This window comes from Heloderma suspectum, chromosome 3 (assembly GCF_057233095.1).
Source record: "Heloderma suspectum isolate Gila_16-S chromosome 3, 16-S_ref, whole genome shotgun sequence".
Taxonomy (NCBI): Eukaryota; Metazoa; Chordata; class Lepidosauria; order Squamata; family Helodermatidae; genus Heloderma; species Heloderma suspectum.
The window spans coordinates 238,236,475-238,260,926 of NC_139460.1; the positions used below are offsets into that span (position 1 = coordinate 238,236,475).

General features: G+C 41.0%; 1 protein-coding gene across 20 annotated transcripts in view; it reads left to right on the forward strand.

Moving 5' to 3' along the window:
* FAM53B (family with sequence similarity 53 member B) overlaps positions 1 to 24,452 on the forward strand; it is a 169,657-nt gene that overhangs the window by 26,252 nt on the left and 118,953 nt on the right. For 16 of the 20 annotated variants that reach the window (XM_084841517.1, XM_084841516.1, XM_084841503.1 and 13 more), the window contains one exon: positions 18,975 to 19,211. In XM_084841517.1, the coding sequence (XP_084697643.1) occupies positions 19,125 to 19,211 (87 nt within the window). In that variant the 5' untranslated portion in view covers positions 18,975 to 19,124. Of the gene's footprint in view, positions 1 to 1,715; positions 1,858 to 8,341; positions 8,596 to 18,974; positions 19,212 to 23,800; positions 23,886 to 24,452 lie in introns of those variants that run through there. The other 4 variants (XM_084841505.1, XM_084841507.1, XM_084841518.1 and 1 more) reach the window with 4 other exon arrangements.

The window sequence follows — 24,452 nt, forward strand, 5'->3', positions numbered from 1 at the left end:
GAAATACATGGATTTTTGTGTTGATGCCTATAAACCTATGAAGAAAATATAGAGAGTGATTTGTGATAGATACTTCAGTTGTTTCTTCTTTGGGTGGAGTTGTAAAAGGTATTGTCTCTAAAAAAAAATGTATAATTATGATTTTGGACTGGTTTTGTTGTTGCTCTTGTTAGACTGGATCACCTTAAAGAGAATTAGCAATGAAAACAACTCCTCTTCTCAAATACGCAAACAGCACTTGGTTTCATATGAGTTTTCTAAGTCTTGGAAAATCTGACTTGAAGATGTTCTTCTAACAATACTGTTTCTGGGAAAAGGCCATACTGATGTTAATGACAGAACAGAGGAAGCTCATATAAAACTGGTTCCAGGTTTTAAATCACAATACTTCCAAGTGGACTTTGGCTCCCCCCCCCCCTTTATTTGCTGTGAATTTGCATGAGTTGTTTTGCTTTCTGACATCACAGGCTGAGAGGATAATGTGTCCAGGACTACCCAAGTAATTCCATGATATTTGAACAGTGTGTTTCACTATGCTGCTCACTGTGACTAAACGATGTTGGCTGATCATGAGTACCATATCTGTACTTATGGGAAGGACTGTAGCTCAGTGCTAGAACACATGCTTTGCATGCAGGAGCTCCCAGGTTCAATTCCTGGCATCTCCAGGTAGGGCTAAGAAAGAATCTTGTCTGAAACCCTTGAGAGCTGCTGCCAGGCAGTGCTGACAGTATGGGGCTACATGGACCAATGGTATGACTTGGCAAAAGGCAGCTTCCTTTGAATAAAGAAGGTATGTAGAGAAGTGAGATGTCTATGTGACAAAAAGCATGATAAGAGGGAAAGGAAAGAGGGTGGACCTTGTTTATTTGCAAGAAAAGAAGGAAGCAGCAAAAGGGGAAAGACTGTAGCTGGCAGAAGAAACTACTGGAGGCAACAGTCACTCATGAGAAGATAAGCAGATGTCAGGGGGATGGGGAAACAGAAGTTAAATAGCTATCGAAATCATGAATGGGTGAGAAGGGAGGGATGGCAAACAATAAGATACGGGCGTTTTGATAATACATTACTTTATAAATGAGTAGGAGTGGTAATATCCCATGCCATAAAGTGATTTAGAAACTCTCCCGGGTAGAGAAGCCCACAAGGCAACTGGTTTTAAAAATACAGCTGTATGTATCACAGGTCACAGGGGGATAGTTACGTGAGGGGCTGTTGTTAACGCTTTGGCAGCACTTCACTAGGTGGGGCAGCTCCATTTTGTACGATAAATATGGCTCTTTGTTTTGAGAAGCAGGAAGTAATGGAATGGGAGAGGGAAAAAGTACTACCATATCACATAGGATTCAGCATATGGCAGAAAGAGTTTAACCCTTGGTGATTTGACCTTTTGTGTTCCTGTGCGATACCGGAGATGACCACAACAAAACTGGGTCTACCATAATGAGTGGTATTGTGATCAGAGGGACAAATTGATGACCAAAGTAATGGTCGGGAAGGAACATTTTAGGACTGACCCTCCCCACCTTAATGGTCGGGAAGGAACATTTTAGAAGGACTGTCCCTCCCCACCTTAATGTGTGAAGCAGCTTGTTTGTTCAAACCCATATACAATTTACATCACCTTTGGGTATTTCTTTTGTGGTGTGCCTTAGTCTCTATTCATTTTATGCTTTAGCCTGGATGATATTTGATTAGAATCATTTAACCCTTAGGAATCTCATACAGAATTGGATCCAGATTTACGCTTGATCAGCTGTAATGATGGAAGTGGATTTCCCTGCTCTCTCCTTCCCATGGCAGCCCCTCCAGCACCCTGGAAATGTTATGCAGACACAGGAGACCCTACTGAATGGAGTGAGCTGTTGTGTGTGTGTGTGTGTGTGTGTGTGTGTGTATGTGTGGGGAGGGATCCCTAAAAATTAAGCGGAGGGACTTTTTGCAAGCAGAGCCCTTCCTCTTACAGAAGATAACTTCCTCCTGTGGAAGGCAGATCCTGGATGGAACCCATGGAGGATCTTTTTCCCAGGACAGAGGGCTATACTGAATGACTGTGGCATACAATCCAGGCATGATCCACCAGGAATTTGAACAGGGTTTGATAGGAAGAAATTGTTGGCGCTGCAGACGAGAACAATGATGCCTATGTACAAGAGCTGCCCAGTGGGTTGGGCCCTTCAGCAGTAGGATTTTATGTCATTATTCTGCCAGCTGTATTCTTTTTAAATATTTGAATATTAAATTTTAATGCAACTTTTTAGACCTTGTGCATGCATCAGTATGTTGCTTCCATTAGTTTGTTGTTGCTTATGTAAGTAAACTTCACATTTTTGACAAACCTCATTCTCTGCATGTAATCAGTGGGCATTTAGCAGGCATCAAAACTGCTGGGGGAAGACTTTGCATGTCAGAGCTCTGGAGGGGTTTGTACTGTGCTAATGAATTATGATGTGCAAGTTTACATAAAAAACTTGTAATTTAAATATCCTTCATAGGCTATCCCTTGTCACTTTCTCTTCATTTCTTCTAATTAGGTGCCTATTAGTAAAAGGGATTTAGAACATTATTGGCAGGTCAGTATATAATCTAAAATTCCAGGGCAGTGGACAAAAAGCAGACAACCTTATTTTGTGTGCAAAATTCAGAATCCTGAGAAGTTGAGCTGTCATTAAAAAACAAACAAACCAAGTTTCTAGCCCTTGTGGCTGTGATGAAAGTTTTGAAAGTTCTTGGCTGTTCCTCAGTATTACCAGAATATATTATGCAAAATAGGAATTTGGGTTACTGTGATGCATAAGTACACACAGCTCTATTAGCACTGGCTAAAAAGAAGTCTCTCAAGACCTTTTACTGCAACCCTTCCCTAACTGAAGAGAGTGGATGCAGATGGTTCCTTCTTTGCTCCAAAAAAGCATATAAAAAGGGAAGGGAGCATTCTTTCCCTCCTACATATTCATACCTCAGCTAGAGATGTCCGCATCGATTCCTTTGCAGCCAGTGCACGTAGAGACCATCTTCAGGGAACAGACTGTAATGTATTTAATGAATCTGAGGAAAGTAAGAAATTTTAAAGGCTGCAGGGCAATATACACTTGCTGTTCAGTCTGCCAAATTTGCATTAATTAGGACAACTTGCAGCTGTCTGGCTTCTTCATTAGGAGACATTTGTCTTGGGTATGGGGCTAAACTTTTACTTTTTCTGACACGTTGAAAATTCTTTGGTAATACCAGCCACTTTGTAAGCAAAGATTGAAATAGTGGCATTACTTTGTTGAAAAAGTAGATGCAGTATGGAGCAAATACCGTGTTTTAATATAGCATCTTTGGGACAGTTTTCTTAGGGTCCCTCTCCAAAGAGAGAAAGTTCATGATTTAATCCATTGATAGGTTGGAGTTCAAGTAAACATGACATGGCATGACTAAGGCTACAATCCTATATATACTTACCTGGGAGAAAGTCCCATTGAAAACAATGGGGTGAACTTCTGAGTAGACATGTACAGAATTTCACTGTAAATCCCATTGGACTTGTTCAAGTAAATATGCAGAAGCTCGCCCTAAAATGTGCCTGTCCTCATCTTGGATTTGATACCATTTGGTAATAACCTGGCAAATGTCTGCTCATTTCCACATGTGGGAGCTGAAGTGGGTGCACTTTGAAGCATATCTGGGCTGTGCAATTTGCATCATGTCTTGCTGTCAACATTTACACATCATATGGTATCATAATAAACTATTGGGGTAAGCTTGGGTGTCATTGGATGCCATGATTAGTGCTGGAACACAGTTACACTATCCCACGTTGTTCTTGGTTCTAATTGGTACAAACCTCACCATTTCTTTCTGTACTAAACAGACACAAGTAAGTTAATATTTTATTGACAGAATAGGTTTACAGTCATGTACTCATTGTAGGAGGTACATCTTTTCATAGCTGCTGTTTGGAAGTGGAAATTCCTCTTTTCTTCCCACTGTGCCACTATCAAAGCACTAGAATTAATCATCGTATGGTACTGGTCATAACTTTAATTCATTAGTCATCAGTATTAATAACATTGTCATTATTTGTAATGAAAGTTCTCAAATACCTGGGTTGATTTGACCGAGAGCCAATTTTAGCCCTCTTGCCAGAAATACTTTTTGTGGCCAACTAATCAGAACTCCAGAGATATTTTATGCTTTCTATAAATGTGTGGATACAGATATTCAGAGAAGGCAGAATACTGTTTGCTGTTTATAGCCTTCAGTCTACCTTTCATCTCTTCAATCCTCTCACATGCACACTTTCTATCTAGCGCTGTTCAGATAGCCCCTCCATAATAATGGCTGATTCCTGACCCCCCCCTTTTTTTAATCTACTGGGTGAGTGGGAGGTCAGAATTTGCGTGCTGTATGTGGGAATGCTTTCCTCTCGTGACGCGTACTTGAAACAGCATAACAAGAGGCAGAATTAGTGCTTTAGAAATGCGCCAAGTTCTAGTGACCTGCTGCTGTGCATGAAGGAACATAAAGAGAAACCACTTACGGCAAAGAGAGCCAAACATTGGCCATTTCCCAGAATTCCATGCAAGGCAATGACTGAGGCTGCTGTTGCTAAATATTTTGGGATGGAGGATCAGTTCCTCATTCTCTCTTTCAGTCAGTACCAGTTTCTGCACCTGCACAAGGAAGCTCAGATCTACTGTAATGGTGAATATTGTGTCAGATGAAAACATGACTGCAAAATTTGGCTTAGAGTAGTGGTGCCTACTTGTGTTTTGTGGTTGTGCAGAACTACCATCTGCCTTCTATTTTTCAAGAGCCACTTCCTATTCCAGCTGTTCCCTGTTCCTCCACTCCTGTGCTACATTATTCTGGCTACCAGGCTTATTTTACATTATCCTTACATTTCTTTAATCATCTGACTGAGGTTTTTTGAGTTCAGTTTTGGGCAACGGATAATTGAAATTTAACATACACTTAAAAAGAGAATTGGCATTATTTTCTCTAAAGAAACTCTACAAACCCAAGAGGCTGTTGGCTGCGAATACATGAGGGACTAAGATACTTGGAACTGGTCCAGACCACACAGTTTGACTGATAGTGTTCAAGGCTGGCTCCTTGAGTATTATGACTGGCCCTGAGTGGAAGTAGCCTCCCCAGATTTCAGTAGATCTTGGTCCACAGCAGGAGCATCGCACAGGTTTAGGGCCGAGAAGGTAGAAGCAATAACACTAGGGTGTTTTAGCGCAATCCAGAAAGTATGCAACAGCTTTTTATTCATCATGCAATGTTTTTGCCAGGCCAATCTAGCTGCAATAGTGCAGTATTCCATCTCTAGTCTGGTGGGGGTGGAAAGTAAGTTCTGCTACAGGAGAGTGGTTTTGCTGCAGGGTGTGTTGGCTTGTGAAGGCTGAACATAATTTCTCTGGACCTGGCTCAAGCTTTTCCCAGGAGTCCAACTCTTCTAACAAGGCCTTGTCTGATATGAAAAATTGGATGACTGACTGGCATCCTTTAGTTTCCTTTAGTTTCCGTTAAGCTCCTCACATTCCTGGATATCTGATCACCCCCCGCTTCCTCCAGGGAACTCAGGGGTACATAAATTATTTTCCCCATCCCACTGTATCCTCATAACAAGTCTGTGAGGGAGGTTAGGCTGAGAGATAATAACAGGCCCAATAAGATTCACAGCTGAGTGGAGATCTGAACCTGGGTCTTCCTAGTCCTAGTCTGACACTACACCTGTCAGATGCCCAGCCCCTGGGTTTCTTCGTAGTCAAGTGGACAAACTCTGTTTCCAGTCAATTACCTTTATTATGCAAGCTACAAACAAATAGGCATTGCCTTGGGCTGACAGTATCCTCATGCAGCAATCAATGACAAGCTTTCCTAGCAGGCTTTGCATAATACAGTAGGCTTCAGGGAGCTCCCAGAATAAAACACCATGAATTAGAGTTGCTAATAAACTGCTGCTGGCTACTACAGACCCCCCTTCTTAAACTGAGTGGTCTACCAAATCCCACCCTCAAGGTGGGTCTTTCCACGGGGTCTCCTCCCTTGCAGATCCCTTGGAGCACCTCATGACCCTGCATTGCTCCTCCCTTTTCACTTGATGTCTAACTCCTGGGTCTCTTATTCCTACCCTGTCCTCCTCTTGATTAGGAGCCTGTGTTCCCACAGGTTCAGAGGACCCGGTCTGGCTGTCATTCATATGAATAGATGGCAGCTGGGCTTCATCTTCTCTGTCACTGTTGATTCCCAGTAGTGCCCCCGCTCCTGCAACCTTGAAGCATCAACAACGCCTTCCTCATTCCCCTCCCCATTTGACTCAGAATCAGTTCCCATGTATTCTTGAGGGGTGTCTGCAGAGGTACTGGGCCCGATCCCTATGACCATTGTATTTAAATACACACATAACACTATGGCGTGCATATATATATATCTACATATATCTGAATGAGTGCACTGACAGATGAATGCCTTTTTAGATGCTGTTTTAGATGCTAGAATTATACATTGGGTGGCCAAACGTAAAAGAAATTCCAGTTGAAATTCCCTCTTCTATACAACTATTAAAGGTGCAAGAGCCCTGTCCTCCTTTGCATCTGGCTACCATAATTGTACGTGTGCTGAATTCATAAGGTTTCATCCCCCCTAAAAGCACTACCAGGCAGTTTTCAACCATATTCATTGATCTGAAGCACATATCCTTTCCATTTTATGATTTATAGAAGGCAGTATGTGCAATTTTTCCCCATGGCATAGCTGATGGCATGGCCTTTTTTCTTGGTTACTAGACTTGTTAGTTTTTTTATCCATTGCCTCATATCTTTATTTGTAGTCTTGGAGGGCTGAAATTGATGGCCTCTGTACCCTAGTGGAAGGAAGATACTGCCTTTTGAACAGTCTACTTAGTAGTTGCTGTCAAAAGATTAATTTATCCTGGAGACTTTTCCTTGAGAAAGCAGCTATTTGTGTTACAACATGGAAAACTTTGTCAGCTCTGGGGGTCACTTTGAATACCTATTGTGAGTTGGGGGCTGCTCCTTGTTTGAATACATGTCTGGAAACACATCGGTAGAGGGAGTACTGGAATTTTTTAAAAAGGCGCATATCAGTCTATGTTTTTCTATTGATCTGCAGTAGATGTGACAGGACAAACAGCAGCTTGCACTGTTTGATATCCTGTTTCTGCCAGGACTCCCTTCACTTGAGTCCCACAGAAGATAGTGCTGTGCAATATAAGACACTGATTGAGAATGAATAAGATACCTGAAAGCACTTGGACAGTTAAAAGATGCTGGGGAGATAATCATTTACCAATACACAAGGATTAAGGGTTGTCTTAGGAAATGGTTCAGTATTTTGGATCTAATTAATTAAGCTAATGTATTTCAAGAATTGAACTGGCTTTGCTTCTTAGGAATGCATTGGGACACACCAGTTTGTGCTGGAGAAAGTGCATCCCTAATCGACCTACTGTGATAGCTACTTGACTTCAAGTTCATTTAATTGTTTCATTTTATTTATGATAAAATATGGAGCTGAACGCATGTGAGATCACACCCATTCTGAAAAGTTATATGTGCCTATCTCTTACTCTAATAGCATTAAAGTAATTTTTAAAATCTGTATTGTAGGACAAAAAATGGGCTGCTGTTGTATATGGAAATTCGTGTGTGTGTGTGATATTGTTTCAAGGAGCAGATCTAAGATAACCTCAGTTCTTTTTTATTACAGCTTTGTAAGGACTCAATGTGGGATTTTACATGAATATGGAAAAACAATTATTTGCTAAAATTTTCCAATTTCCATGTATTGAGTAGTTTATGGTTTTTCCTTCCAGTGTTTGTGATAGCTATCCTGACAAGTAGTGTTGCTATGCATGGGTAGAAAGTCTGATGAGTTTTTTGAATCTGTTCAAATAAGGATATTTTGAGAAGGCATAGCTGGTAGGAAATATTAAATTGCAAACATGAGAATTTACATGAGGGGAAGTTTTAAGATATGCGGACCTATGGTTTGCTTCTGTCTCAGATGGCAAAATCATACCCTAGAAGCAAAATTCTCTGGGGGGAAAAAAAATGTGGATGTAGCAAATTGTATGAACAGCAAAGTATTTGTAAAAAGCCAAGGGTTGTTACAGAACTACTAATACAAGTAAAGTTGACATTTGTGTGACATTGTTTTCAATTGTATATGTATAGATGCAGATAGTAAATGTGTAGATGCAGACAGTAAATTGCTGTAAACTCATGTAAAAGCAACGTTTGGCTTCTCCATCAGAACTGAGACCCCAGCATCATCAGTGCTAGCTTTTAACCCCACTATTGATGGTCTCTTCCTCAATATATTACAGTTATATGTTTGTTGTCCTGGAAAGAAGAGAAGGGTGTGGATATTTGGAAAGAACAGAGTTCATATAGTATGACCCTGTGGTCCTTTGAGGCTTATTGGAGCAGTAAAGACCAATGGAACCCTTATTGACCACATCTGGAAGAAGGTATTGCCTGGTGAGGAGGGAGAGCTGGATGGCTTTTTCTCAACCTTGCCAGGTGAGATGCCTTAGTGGCTATGGTGGCACAAGCCACTGCTTGAAACATCAGAGCTGCGGTAAGTACAGCAAGAACTATCTGCTTGTCAAGGACCTCATGGTTGAGTCTCCACAGTCAAAAGTTAAAAGGCGAAGAAAAGATAATCTTGCTTGTCCCTGATTTAGAAGCAGGGCAAGCCTAGGGAAAAGGGAGGGAGTGAGGCTGTATGCTTCACAATGTTCTTCAGTACTCCCAAGGTAGGTATCCCAAGGAAGATAATGTGTGACTCTATATTAGTTAGTAGCACCTATTGTCAGCCTTTACTGTGCATCCTGCCCATATTAGATTACTGGATTAGACTACTGTAATGTGTTTTAGATGGGTCTGCCTTTGGACATAGTCTGTAAACTTCATCAGATTCAGAATCTGCCTTCCTGGCTGTTTGTTTCTTCATTCATTCGGGTGTCGACAAGTATGAACTCCTATTATGATATTTCATTGGCTTCTGTTTCGTTTCAGACCAGTGCAAGGAGCCATAACTTGTCTAGGTCCTGAGTAGAGATGTAAAATTTATGGAAATCTTGAGGCCACAGGAAAAAAACTTTTTTTTCCTGGAAAAACCTGGAAATTTTCAGAAAAATAGAAAAATAAGCAATACTTATTTTTTTAGCACTCTTTACAGAACTAAAGTCACTTCGTTGCTTTAAGACAGCCTTCCCCAACCTGGTGCCCTCCAGATATTTTGGACTTCAGCTCCCATCAGCCTCAGGCAGCATGTCCTAATGATCAGGAATGCTAGGCACTGTAGTCTAAAACATCTGGAGGGTACCAGGTTTGGGGGGGCTGCTTTAGGAACATAAAGTAGTCTTTCTGTTCCTAAAGTTATTTTATGTATGGATTAGTTTGCTCATAAAATTATCATTATATTTTAACACTTTAAAAAGTAAATTCATAATTATTGTCTGGATAGATTAGAACTACATTAAATGGCTGCTCCAGCATCAGAAACACAGGATTCTATAGAACAAAACCTAAACTGTCAAGAATGAACATTTACTGTCAGGAATGCATAATGGTGACTCACATGCTGGGAAACTGAGCATAAATGTCTATCAGTAAAATATACTTTAGATCAATGATTTTAATAAAGCATTAAAAAAAACTATGCTGGGAATTTATAGAAGATTAAAAAATATTTTTCTCTGTGGCTTCATTATTTCCAGACATGTTACATCCCTAGTCTTTCAGTAAAAGTGTTCTTATTACATAGTTTTTAGAAATCATTTTGAGGGGAGTAAAGGCTGGGTAACAATATATAAATAGTTTGTGTTAAATTCTAAAAGAAAATATTTCATAATCCAAATCTGTTCAGTTTTTCAGAAAAAAACAAAGACAGTCCTCAGAAAAAAAAAAAAAACCTGAAAAAGACCCCCCCCCCCCGATTTTTTCTGGGACCTTCACATCTCCAGTCCCTTATCTCAAGGACGAGTGCTTTGTTTCTTATGATTCTCCCTCCTCCTTCCCCTGAAAAAATATTTGGCCAGTGAAGCCCTGCTCCAGGTAGCATCTTTTTTGGATGCTAGATTGTCATGAAATAGTAGCAGGTTTTTCTCTGTGGTTGCCCCAGAGCTCTAGCATGCCTTTTCCCAGAAGGTCCACTTTTCTACTTTGCTTGTCTCCTTCTGAAGACAGTTAAAAACTTTGATTTTAACCAAGTCTTTGGAAGATACGCTTTTAAATTTCTAATTGCTGCCTATTTAGTTCCCGCCACCTTTTTAATATTAGAGTGACTTTCAATGACAAATGTGTTTGCTGCTGGTATTAAACTAGTGTTTGTAACAGCAAACATGTAAAGTATAAATTGCAGTTGCCGTTAATAAACACCTGTCTGCATATTTTAGGGAATACTCTTTTGAAGTTAGAAGGTAGGTTTTGAGAACCTCCTTTGTGGCTTTAAACCGAAGCCTATACATCTCATTAACAAAGAAACTACTAATCTGTATATCCATATTTGCATGCACACATTCATGCAGCCAAAGTTCTTCAAAACAGAGCAACCAACTTTAAAATCTGGAATAAAATGATCAGTTTCTAATGTAATTGCTTTGATGCATTAGGGCACAACTTGGCAGAGTTTTGAACTCTGGTCATACCAATTCTCAGAAATGTTGCAGGCAGAAAGGAAGGCTAAAAATATTCTTAGAAAAGATTGACTTCTGAAAGGACATCTCAAATCACTTTTTCATGGAGGCAAAGAGTTCAAATCCTCTTTCCTCATGTAGTTAAAAACAGAACAGCCAGGCCTGCAATTTCCTATTCTTGAGAAGGTAAAGATATATTCAGTAGAACTCTAGCTTAAGTTTGAGAAACAAATAATATTACTACTTTTATTATACTCTTCTCATATGGTGACATAGATTTATCTTGGAGGGCATGCTCTGCACAACAGGATGTCCTTTCACGAAGAAATATTTTGCCTGTACTTGCAAAATCATTGTTGTAAGGTCTCCTGAGTATCTTGCAAAAGCATTAATCATTACCTTAGGGAAAAGATAATTATCTGTGGAGAAATCATACCCTGATTCTAGATAAACTCTTGACTTAACAGTGTGACTGCTGCTCAATAGTTCAGAGGGGAAATTCTTTTTCATCTTCAATAGCAGAGCTGTGAAAGATCTCTGCTTGGGATCTTGGTAAGGTGCCACCAATCTGAGCAGGCAATATGGGTCAGGACTCTAATATTGATTCACATAGGTTCCTCTAGCCACTAGACCAGGAAGAGGAAACATGCAGACGGCATGTGGCTTCTGCCACCCCCCGAAGTTGTAAAAAAGAAAAAAAGTTTGCATGCTAATGTTGCCCCTTTTAGTGTTCTATAGCCACCACAGACCATCAAAAGAGTCAAAGTAAGCTTGCAAACAAACTCATGTTGACCCTTTCAGCGCTACAAACCCCATTTAAATTTATTTTTTCTGGAAGGGGGGTGCAGCCCACGGGGGCCGGATCGGGGTGTGTGTGTAAATGGTCCCCAGACCTCTCACAGTTGCTCACTCTTGCACTAGAGAGACCAATAGTAAATCAGTATTAGGCAGCTTCGCATGTTCATATATGTCAAAGTGCTTCATTTTGGTTGCATCACACCCAGTGGGGTTCAGTTGCCATATTTGGAGCAAATGTTTTGAGTTTGGAACTGATAGAGTTTAATAAGTGCTATGAGATATGGCCAAAAGATGAGGAAATAAAGGGGCAATATTTATCTGTTTCGCCCTTATTTGAAGACATGGAAAACCCAAAGAGCTGAAGCCTTCATAATGAACTGCTCAGTGTAACCCACAGAGCCTTAAAGAAGTTGTGATTATTTAAAAAATCTAAAGACCCATAGTAAGGTTTCTTTCTGGTAATTCTCCCCGCTCAGGGTATTTCATTAATTATTAACTATGTAAGGAGAACTCCTCAGAGTATCTACTGCTTTTACCAGTGTAAGAAAACAGTTCTCCACCCTTTTCAGGATTTAATTGCTTCTCAAAGTCCCAGTGCAAGCCAAGCACTGGGCAGACCACATGCTGATAAAAACAACTCACTTGTCAGAAAATGGCTGACACAAATGGCGGCATTAGCTAATTTTAAGTACCGTTGTCATTTTTTATAAAAACTACATCTACTCCTCACTCACTGCCTCCTATCTTGACCCTTACGTTATTGCAGAAGTGGAGGGTCAGTATTTTTATGGCTAAGAGTACAATCTCCCCTTTTTGTTTTATCAGAGACAGTGCTGTATTTTTTCCTCTCCTCTGACCCCATGTGTTCATCAGTTTCACTTACTCCTAATCACCTGACAGGTCTCTCCTCCTCTTGCATTACTTGCATTTGGTATATGATTCTCTTGCTATTCTGCTAGTGTGCTATTAGGTAGTGGGTGCTATAGACTGGTATTTTCATCGGCTCTACTGCATTGCTAGCTGATGGTTCTGATGTCAAGGCACAAGCTTGCAAGGCATGACTCCGTCAGTTCCGCTGGCTGGCTAAATTAATGTTGTCACTTTCAGAGGTGATGCAACCTTTGGCTTTCTGATAAAATGTCATGGGAGAGGGCACTGGACGGTCACTGGCCTAGTAACTCTAGTGTATGCATATTTCTGCTTTTGTGAGTTCACTGGTCAGAACTTAGCCCTGTTGGTCTGGTGTCAAGGTTCAGGACTCTTTGGGGTCATTAGCTTAGTAGCTTTAGCCTGCAGGAATGAGGTCAAGAAAGAGGCCTCAAAGAGGTCACTTTCTCATCGCCTCTGGCTTGCTGCAGGAGAAACTGGCCACCAAGCATTTAGAGCTGACACCACAAAAAGGTGAATATTTGAGGATGTGTGCAAATTACCCATGGCCACTGAGGCTGTACTTGATTTCCAAAAGAAAATTGTTAGGGGGTGGGGGGGGGGATGTCAGTCCAGTAAAAAGCTGGTCAAATGGCAGTCCAGCAAACTTCTTGAATTTATGTTGAATAGGCCTTTGAGGATTTACAGATGCATCTCTGGTTTGCTATTCATTTTACTCTTAGCTTGTACCAGTTCTACACTTGTAGCTAAGAGTGAACAAAAAGTGAAAATACATTAAATAATTTTGTTTTTCTTCTTACTCTCCTTTCACTAATTTGTTTCTCATTTCCTTTCAGCAGTTAGATGAAAGGAGGACCCCCCTTTCCCATGCCTTTTAAGTGTATTTGAGAGGTTGTGATTTTGGGGGAGAAAACTGTGCAGCATGAGTAAAGATACACGTGATGGTTAAAATGTGCCTTGCATACAATTTCCTCCAGGGAAGTGATTTCTATGTAGGAATTTTTTAGCTTGATTTAGTCATGAGAGAAGAGAGAGGCAGTAGCATTTATTCTAGAATAATTGAATCTGGAATAAAAGACTATGGGTGCTTCCAGACAGACAGCTCCTAGCGCAAACAATCAAAAGCTTTGCCTATTGGGCGATAGAAATGAAATAAATGAAATACATAAATAATAGACACTGTGCAACTATTCTGTCTTTTCGTCCTTAATGGATTATTGTGTGGAAAGAAAAAAGATGGAAGAAGTGGTGGGAAAACACAGGAGGGTTAAAAATGTATGACACAATAAGTCCTCTTCTGAAAGCATCCTGTGTTGTTTTAGTAATTCCCTTTCTGAATATTCTGCCATATCCAGAAGAGTTTTGCCCATCATATTATTTGTTTTTATGGGTTATAATTGCATATTTTTATTCACACATAAAGCAAAGGTAGCTGTGCTGGCCAAAAGAAAAATTCCAAACAAAAGTGTCCCAAATCCATATAATATAATATCAATGACTAGGTTCTTATAACACCAGGGTGGTTAATAATCCATGGTGGCTTATTAGCCACCCCTGCACATGCTGGTTGTGTGCTGCCCAATTACCTAATTACTCTCCCTGGGCATGGCTTGTCATGCTGGCCAAACCTGGAGAGGGTGGCTGGCTGGGGTGGTTAACAAACCACCCAGCAACCCTACAACAGACTGTGGGTTCTGGGTGGTTTGTTAACCACCCTAGTCAGCCACCGTCACCGAGTTTGGAAGTCACGACAAGCTGCGTCCAGTGAGGGTAATTAGATAAATTGGGCAGCACACGATGTGCATGGCATGTACTCGGGATGCACGAGAGTGGTTAACAAGCAATCATATCTTATTAATCACCCTCACATTGTGTAAACCGGCCCTGTAGGGTATTTATGGTGATGGGGATTTTGGCAGTTTTCTTTTGGAAATTTTGTTTTTGGCCAACACGGTTGCCTTCGCTTTTTGTGTGACCTGAAGAATACCAAATTTAGCCATTCAGTGCAGGATCCTACACTGGAGGAAGATGGTTGTATTGTATATTACCTGAAGTTGAGACTATATTCTCTGAGGGTACATCCTCTCCAACTACTAGGTAAAGCTATCTAATTTGGCTTCCACTGACTTGTGCTTATTTACCATCTAAAATTATTGTCAACTTTGTTAGTATAAAACTGTCTAGTTCTATCTACTTCCACCTATTGAGGAACTTTTGTGTTTCCCTAAGGCTGGAGATGTTACTGCTAGATTTTATATTTTCGAAAATGGAGGATTATTTGTTTCTTCTTTCCAGAAACTCTTGGAAAGATCCCAGGTGCAACCTGAAACCATCGCAGTACCTGGTATGCAACCTCCTCCCATTTTCCATTTTAAGACTGTAACCAAATGCAGACCCCATAGCATTCCCCTCTCTTCATTTCATTTATTTACCATCTTGCCTGATGAAGAGGCCTGAGTGACTCAGAAGCTTGCACACTATTTTGTTACCTTTGAGTTGGCCTAATAAAGTAGTACAGTGATATGAATTTTGGCTATTTTCTTTTGGAATATTTTTAATCTTATTGTAAGCCAGCCAGTAAACTTTGCTGGGCAGCATATAAATACTGTATATAAATAAATGCTACTGTTTCCCACCAGTTCCACTTTATTGTGGATAATGCAAATTGGTACTCCCTGTGTGTCGTGCTTTGGGCATATAAAACCAGCAAAAGTTCTCTCCTCAGTTACCCCTGTTCACATATTGAAGTTCAGTGGGATTTGTTCGTTTTTCACCCTACTCTTAATTGGTCATTCATCATTCTGTCTCATTTAGATTGTGATCAGGGATTGATTATGCACAGCGAGAGAGAGAGAGATTTTTAAAACAAAAGTTTTAAAAATCTGTTATTTGACCATCTTTTAGTAACACAAAATGCAGGTACAGGAATTCCCACATAGAATAGAATAAAGAGCTCTGAGGAGCTTCCATCCTCAAATAAAACACAAGTTCCATGTTTGCTTTTCTTTTCCTGTTACGTGTGTGCATGTGTGTGTGTGTGTGCGCACGTGCGCATGCTTGCGTTGTGGACAAGCAAACTGTGTGGCAAAGCACTACGCAGTCCACATTTCAACAAACACAACATGTATTTAAATTTTATACTACACTGTATGGCAAAGCAAGCCCAATATGAGGCATCTTCGGGGCTTTGGCAGGGACAGAGGTGGGCAAGGTGCTGGTGGCACCAGCAGTACTGGTAGCCAGGCTGAGTTGCCCCCAGTCTGGATAGCGCATCCTGGTTTAGAGCAGCAGAGTGCGGGAGGCCAGTCACAGTGCCCAGAGGCAGGGTTGCTGTGTTTGCTACTTCCTGCCTCTGTCAGACAAGACCACTCTCGTTCTTTGTTCAAGTCAATGTGAAGCTGAATAGGAAAGTAGGACTAAGGGAGAGGGGTTTGCACTTCAAAGAAAACTAGAGCAGAGATTAGGGATCGTGTCCTCCTCCTAATCACCGCTTAAAAACCTAACTTCTCTGATTATTGCTTTATGCCCTTTGATTTGAGTTTCTGAGAACAGCACATTTTACCTGTGCCTAGCACAAAAACTACTGGCCAAACCATCTGACGTTTGGCAAGTTCAGTCACCTCCATGGGGGCTGCTAGGTGCCCAGATTTCATGTACTTCTGTGGAAACAATGAAAAGTTATAGCTCCTTGCTTTGAGATTTTTTGTTGAAAAAATCAAATTTTAACTCCACCTACCACAAAACACTACTGGGCCAAACTGTTTGATATTTGGCATGTGGAATCACCTCCACAGGGGCTGACAGATTCCCAAATTTCATGAATTTATCATGAAAACTGAAAAAGTTACGGCTGTTTCTATTTTCCAGTGCACGTCAATGGGAAAATGTCATATCTGAATCGCGCTTCAGATCCAAATCGATCCGAAGTGAAGCGGGGCTACTTTGGAACGTCTGAAGCAGCATCCGAAGTGGAGCGGGGGGTCCATGCACAGCCCTAGTGGGAACCACTGTTGTCAAACAGTTTAAATGTGTGGTGTAAACAGTCCCCTGCGGTAGTACCGTTTCAGAAACAAAGCTATTATATGAGAAACTGAGTAAAAATGCAGGTGAATAGCCCATGTTATTAAGGCTGGGGGGCCAAATCCACCCCTCTGGGGTTCCCCAGATGTCTCTACCCCCTTGCACTGGCTCCACCCACCAACTGTTTGGTGGTTTCCTGGCTTTTGCGCAGTTTATTCTGAAAGGCTGAAATGCTGCTCCTAAGGCTTAGTTATTGACAGTAAGAGCTTTAAGTAACAATATCCTGGGGGGGGGGGTGTTGTTGAAGTTTTGACCTCACCTCCTTTTGCCTTTGGCTCCACCCACCACGGGAATGCAGCCCCAGAAAGCTTCTCCAAAATTGAATTGAAAAAGCTTTCCCACCCCTGCTTTATACTAAAGGGCTCTCATCTTAGAAATGGGCACCGTGGCACAAACTGGTTTATATTTTATAGCTGCATAGTGAAGTGGGATTTTCATACCAACAAACGGGTCTGCCTTGCTTGATTCATACGGGATACTGGGTAGCTAAATCAGATATAGTGCCTACCCTGTGCGCCCGCAGCTAAGCATATTTTTTTAGGATTTGCGTGTTAGTCTTGTCTCATCTTCCCTGCTTGTAGCTTTCATAATTCTCAGGTCATTCGGTTGTTCAGAGATTAATGGGGAAGCTACCAGCAAACTATACTTGAGGACAGCTACTATGACACACAGAAATGTGAGACTCCATCACACTTCCTTTTTTCAACAGTAAATCTTCACAAAATGTATTGATTTTCTTCCTTCCATGGTTTTGCACTCTGGGTGAACCTAGTTCTGACAAAATAATAGTAGATAATTTTTCTTTACTAGCCAGCTGGCCTTTAAATGAGCATTCTCAATGGCACCCACTTGCAAGCTCAAATCCAAGTAAACAAGAAATATGATTTGTAGGCTAACCAGGGAATCAGTATTGGCTCTTAATGTTTTCTAATGCTTATCAGCATATTCTGAATCATTGACCTTACATAAAACTGCTTGATTTTAATTGCACAGTAGGGGATAAATGTTTAGTATCTTATACCTCATGGTTTTCTTTCTCTCTTCTCTTTCCATTGACAAAAAGACAATAAAATGTTTAAACAGGATTATAAGCAATACTTTGGAAAATTATTTCTCTAATTAGATCTTAACTACAATCTGTCAGTTTTTGGCTGCAAGGCCTGCCAGAAGCTGGAAAAAAATTGTTTTGGCTATCTGACTTTTCCCTGATTCCCCCATCTAGTTCATGTAAATATCTCACAGTCATTTGAACTTTTATCTTGAAATGTTTTGAAGGCTGCCCTGGGGTTCGGATAAATAAGGTTGGGCTATATGCAAACATCTTTATGAATTATAAAACAATTGTTCAGCTTTTTACTGAAACGTCATTCCAGGAAAAATATTCCATCAGTGTTGGGGTTGCATTAACTATCTTTCTGAGTATGCTCCTTTCCCATTGCTTTGGGGTGACTTACTTTGCCTTTGGGAAGGGGAAATGGGGCACAGGCATCAGCCCAGCAGGAATGTAGGCATCTTTCTATTTCATAGTCCAGCCCATGGCTACCCAGCTCCTGCTTTGGGCAGGTGATAATTTTCTATTGCGGGAGCAAGTTGACACCCTTGGACATACTTGGGTTGTAGATTGGGCACCCAGTGCCTTACAGCAAGAGGTACAGAACCTCATGCCCGGGGCCAAATCTGGTCCTCCAGGATTCGTCAGATGCCCACATGTCCTTTCATTTCAATTATTACATTTCTATACCGCCCAGTAGCCTGAGCCCTCTGGACGGTTTACAAATATAAACCTTTTCCCCAACCACCAATTGTTTGGTGGTTTCCTGGTGGGTTTTGTGCAGTTTTCCTCATTCTAAAAGGTTGAAATATCTCTCCTAAGGCTTAGTTACTGCAGTATGAGCTTTAAGCTAAAATATGCTGGTATTTTTGGACCTGCCCCATTTACAGTCAGCCCCTCACACCTCTGGAATGTGGTGCCCGAAAGGTCCTCTGAAATGGAATTCAATCCTGGAACTGAAAGAGGTTCTGCACTCCTGTCTTAGATTCTGATTTCTACAGGGAAGAAAAATTCTTGCGCCAGAATGCCTTCCCCTATTAACTTAGTCCGTTACTTGAGAATTTGCAGTAATGCAACAGGAGGCTTAGAAGCAGTTTGCAGTTGTAGAGCCCCTACAAATAGCTATGAATTCCCTCAATCTCTGATCCCTAACTGCTGACAAATGTGTTCTGCCTTCTTTTCTTGCTAGCTAGCTGATAGTCACTAGTTTATAGTGGTCCCCCACCTGTTCAGTACCCTAATTAATCAGCTCTCCATCTTGTAGCTGCACAGTTCATGTAAGAAGGAAAGGACATGTTTGTCCTTACCACAGGTATAATTTAATTGTACAGCCACCATGTTGTGCTCTTGGACACATGGGAAAAAGTAGGATTCCCTAGATCTATTGTGGGAGCAAGGACATATTTCCCACAAAGCCTAAATTTCAAACAATAATTTGTGAAAGCAATTTACAAACAAGTTGTGTTTATCTTTCTGTGCCCCTCCCCCCTTTTCTTCCAGAGAGTGAAGATTTTGGAGCAATTTTTGTACAGTTTCTAAAACAGATGGGAATTGGTTCCATTGAAGCTTTCTTCTGGGAAAATGCACTGAATCAGACACTGTGCCTAATATGGCTGATTGTGACCTTTACCTCTACTGGAATGGACCCCAATGCATGACTTTGTTACCATGGTGATGATCTTAACTACAACTCTGGAAAACAAAGGTGCTGATTCTCTATCACGCAGGGCTGAGCTGGTAAGAATTCATTTCACACACTGACAGCTTAGCTTATGCTATGAGGCATTTATATCTTTCAGAATGCAGGGCTGGGCTCTCATCTGGAGTAAAAACAAGTAGAACTTGGTTGATTTTTTCAGTGGTACTGTGCTTATAGCCCAATTTAAACACAATGATGCATGAGCAAGCAGAACTTATATATGCAGTGTTGCACATGACCAATACTGTATGTGCACACGCGTGTGTGTGTATGAAAGATGTGTCTGTCCTAGTTTATTCTGAGCATAGAATTGGGATTTTCGTGGCAAGTTTGGCTTTTCTTGGCAGAGATTTTTTATGAGTGGTTAATGCTTTGCATGTTTTTGCATAACATAATAGTTGATATTTCTGCTTACTGTTTCCCAGAATCGAACACTAGTGCAGACGATCCGTGAGAAACTTTAGTAAAATGTATGCACAGCAATTGAAGGTCATCTTTCTATTAAATTCTTTATTTACCTTAAGAAAAACAATTGCGATGCCTAATTTACTTCTTCACTTCCCAGTTTTACTATTAAGGCACAACCCTTGTGAATTGGTAATTACAGTTAAAGTGGGCACAAATATAGTTTCAAAACGTTCTTCTGACTTCCTCATTTTTTTCTTTTTTCTCAGACCTAAGTTTTGTTTTTTGAGTAATTGTTTAATGTTTGGAGAGAAATATAGACTGTCCAAGCACTCTTTCTTCTCTGCCACTTAAGTAGTAGAAATACCAGTTGTTGTTGTTGTTCAGTCGTTAAGACATGACCGACTCTTCGTGACCCCATGGACCATAGCATGCCAGGCCTTCCTGTCCTGCGCTCTCTCCCGGAGTGTGCTCAAGTTCATATTCATTGCATCGGTGATGCTATCTAGCCATCTCATCCTCTGCCATCCCCTTCTCCTTTTGCCTTCAGTCATCTTTCCCAGCATCAGGGTCTTTTCCAGGGAGTTTTCTCTTCGCATTAGGTGGCCAAAATATTTGAGCTTCAGCTTCAGTATCTGTCCTTCCAATGAGCAGTCAGGGTTGATTTCCTTTAGGATGGACTGATTTGACCTCCTTGCAGTCCAGGGGACTCGTAAGAGTCTTCTCCAGCACCACAGTTCGAAAACATCAATTCTTCGGCGCTCAGCCTTCCTTAAAGTCCAGCTCTCACAGCCATACGTTGCTACTGGGAAAACCATAGCTTTGATTATACGAACCTTGGTCGGCAAGGTGATGTGTCTGCTTCTTACTCTGCTGTCTAGGTTTGCCATAGCTTTCCTCCCAAGGAGCAAGCGTCTTTTAATTTCATGGCTGCAGTCACTGTCTGCAGTGATCTTGGAGCCCAAGAAAATAAAATCTGTCACTGCTTCCATTTCTTCCCCTTCTATATGCCAGGAAGTGATGGGGCCAGATGCCATGATCTTAGTTTTTTTTAATGTTGAGTTTCAAACCAGCTTTTGCACTCTCCACTTCCACCCTCAACAAGAGGCTCTTTAGATCCTCTTTGCTTTCTGTCATTAGGGTGGTATCGTTTGCGTATCTGAGGTTGTTGATAATTCTCCAGGCAATCTTAATCCCGACCTGTGATTCATCCAACCCGGCGTTTCTCATGAAACTCTGCATATAAATTAAATAGGCAGGGTGACAATATACAGCCTTGTCGTACCCCTTTCCCAGTTTTGAACCAATTGGTTGTTCCATGTCTGGTTCTTACCGTTGCTTCATGTCCCTCGTACAGGTTTCTCAGGAGACAGGTAAGGTGGTCTGGTACTCCCATCTCTTTAAGGATTTGCCAGAGTTTGTTGTGATCCACACAATCAAAGGCTTTAGCGTAGTCAATGAAGTAGAAATAGATGTTTTTCTGGAATTCTCTTGCTTTCTCCATGATCCAGCGAACGTTGGTGATTTGATCCGTAGTTCCTCTGCCTCTTCGAAACCCAGCTTGTACTTCCGGTAGTTCTCGGTTCACATGCTGCTGAAACGTAGCTTGTAGGATTTTGAGCAAAACCTTGCTGGCATGTGAAATGAGCACAATTGTACGGTAGTTTGAACACTCTTTGGCATTGCCCTTCTTTGGAATTGGAATGTAAACTGGCCTTTTCCAGTCTTGTGGCCACTGTTGAGTGTTCCAAATTTGTTGGCATATTGAGTGCAGCACTTTAACAGCATCATCTTTTAGGATTTTAAATAGCTCAGCTGGAAGACTGTCATCTCCGCTAGCTTTGTTGTTAGTAATGCTTCCTAAGGCCCACTTGATTTCACTCTCTAGGATGTCCGGCTCAAGTTCAGTGAGCGCACTATCAGGGACATTCAGATCTTTCCTGTATAGTTCTTCTGTGTATTCTTTCCACCTCTTCTTAATCTCATTTGTTTCTGTTAGGTCCCTGCCTTCTTTGTCCTTTATCATGCCCGTCTTTGCACAAAATGTTCCCTTGAGATCTCTGATTTTCTTGAAAAAATCTCTAGTCTTTCCCATTCTGTTGTTTTCCTTGATTTCTTTGCATTGTTCATTTGAGAAGGCCTTCTTGTCTCTCCTTGCTATTCTCTGGAACTCTGCATTCTGTTGGGTATATCTTCCCCTTTCTCCCTTGCTTTTTGCTTCCCTTCTTTCCTCAGCTACTTGTAAAGCCTCATCAGACAGCCACTTTGCTTCCTTGCATTTCTTTTTCTTTGGGATGGATTTCGTTGCTGCCTCCTGAACAATGTTACGGACCTCCATCCATAGTTCCTCAGGCACTCTTGTCTATCAGGTCTAATCCCTTAAATCTATTTGTCACCTCCACTGTATATTCGTAAGGGATATGATTGAGGTCATACCTGAATGGTTTAGTGGTTTTCCCTACGTTCTTCAATTTAAGCTGAAATAGAAGCAGCTCATGATCTGAGCCACAGTCAGCTCCAGTTCTTGTTTTTACTGACTGTATGGAGCTTCTCCATCTTTGGCTGCAAAGTACATAATCAATCTGGTTTCACTATTGACCATCTGGTGATGTCCATGTGTAGAGTCGCCTCTTGTGCTGTTGGAAAAGAGTGTTTGCTATGATTAGTGTGTTCTCTTGACAAAACTCTATTAGCCTTTGTCCTGCTTCATTTTGTACACCAAGGCCATGCTTGCCTGTTATCTCGGTGATTTCTTGACTTCCTACTTTAGCATTCCAATCCGCTATGATGAAGAGGACATCTTTTTTTGGTGTTAGTACTAGAAGGTGTTGTAGGTCTTCATAGAACCGATCAAGCTCAGCTTCTTCGGCCTCAGTGGTTGGGGCATAGACTTGAATTACTGTGATGGTGAATGGTTTTCCTTGGATTCGTACTAAGATCATTCTATCGTTTTTGAGATTGTACCCCTGTACGGCTTTTCCCACCCTTTTGTTGACTATGAGTGCTACTCCATTTCTTCTAAGGGATTCTTGCCCACAGTAGTAGATATAATGGTCACCTGAATTAAATTCGCCATGCCTGTCCATTTTAGTTCGCTGATTCCCAAGTTGTCGATGTTCAATCTTGCCATCTCATGTTTGACCACCTCCAGAAACCTTGATTCATTGATCTTACATTCCAGGTTCCTAAACAATATTGTTCTTTACAGCATCGGATTTTCTTTTCACCATCGGACACATCCACAGCTGAGTGTCCTTTCGGCTTTGGCCCATTCGCTTCACTCTTTCTGGCGCTACTTGGAAATTCCATCTGCTCTTCCCCAGTAGTATATTGGACACCTTCCGACCTGAGGGGTCATCCTTCCGGTGTCATATCTTTTAGCCTTGTGATACGTTCCATGGGGTTTTCTTGGCAAGAATACTGGAGTGGGTTGCCATTTCCTTCTCCAGTGGACCACATTTTGTCAGAACTCTCCACCATGTCCTGTCTGTCTTGGGTGGCCCTGCACGGCATAGTTTATGGCTTCACTGAGTTACGCAAGTCCCTTCGCCACAACAAGGCAGTGATCCATGAAGGGGATAAATACCAGTATACAAAGGCAAATTAAAAAACACAATAACTTAAGGAAGCAATAAATATAAATGAATAGATATGAGGAATGCACACATTTAATGTGTACAAAAATGCTTTCAAACTGAGATATAATAAATAAAATCCCTAAAGCTGGGGAAACAGTGCTATTTCCCTATGTAATTCCCAGGGGGAAGGGGTATTTGAGAGCTCTCTGCCACCTTTTTAGGAAATTTTTAAGAAGTGTGTAGATATTCAAGAAAATATAATTCTACCCTTGTTTTGTTTGTATTTTTTAAATAACCTTATAGATATGCTAAATCTTGATAAATATAAATATGCCCATATCATCTGAAAATGACAGGTTTCTTTCCAGAAAGGTGGAAGAATAAAAAAATTTCTACTAGTAGTAATTGAATAGGTGTGTGTATGAGAGGTATTGTGTGCAAGCTAAGAAGGAGAAGACGGTAATGGGCCTTGTTTGGGTTGCCTACAACTTTCACCTGGGAGAGAGCTCCTAAATACCCTTTCGTCCTGGGAATTACATAGGGAAATAACACCATTTCCCCAGTTTCAGGGAGGTATTGTTTTTGTGACGTCAGCCACCATTAACTAATTCCTACCCACATCTCAGACATATTTGTATGCCTAGAAACCAACATACCCCACAATAAAGAATGAAGTAATGGCTGCCATTCTTAACAAGCCTGGAAAGAAAGCTTCAAGAATTAATGTGGGTATGTAGAGAAGAACAACAGTGATCACAGCTATTATCTGGAAGCATAACTGAGTAGCTGTGCAAGCCTTTTGGAACGAGAAACAAATGTGAGGGTTCCCAGAGATGGAAAGAAAAAGAAGCAGGGGGAGAAGGAGAGAGAGAGAGAGAGAGAGAAGCAACATCAGCTGAGAAGGGAAGTTGTGATGAAAGTTGCCCACCCAGGAGCAACTCGTCTTTATGACCATATTTCAATACATGTTCCAACACATGTTTAAAGTTTAGTACTCCAAAACTCTAGTGGTGCAATGCTATGCATGTCTACTTAGAAGTAATTACCTCTGAGTTCAGTGAGGCTTCCTCTGTGGAAAGTATGCAGAGGATTGTAGCCTGTGTTTTAAAGTGCTTGAAGCTGCGGTGCTACATATACTTAACTGAAAGTGAGCCTATTGGTCTCAATGGCACATATTTCTGAGTAGACATGTATAGATTGTGCTGTAAGACTGCAGATACATAGAAAAACAAAAGCAAATGTAACTGGTGAAACTTGGATAAAGCATATCTACAGTATCAATATAGATTGTATCAG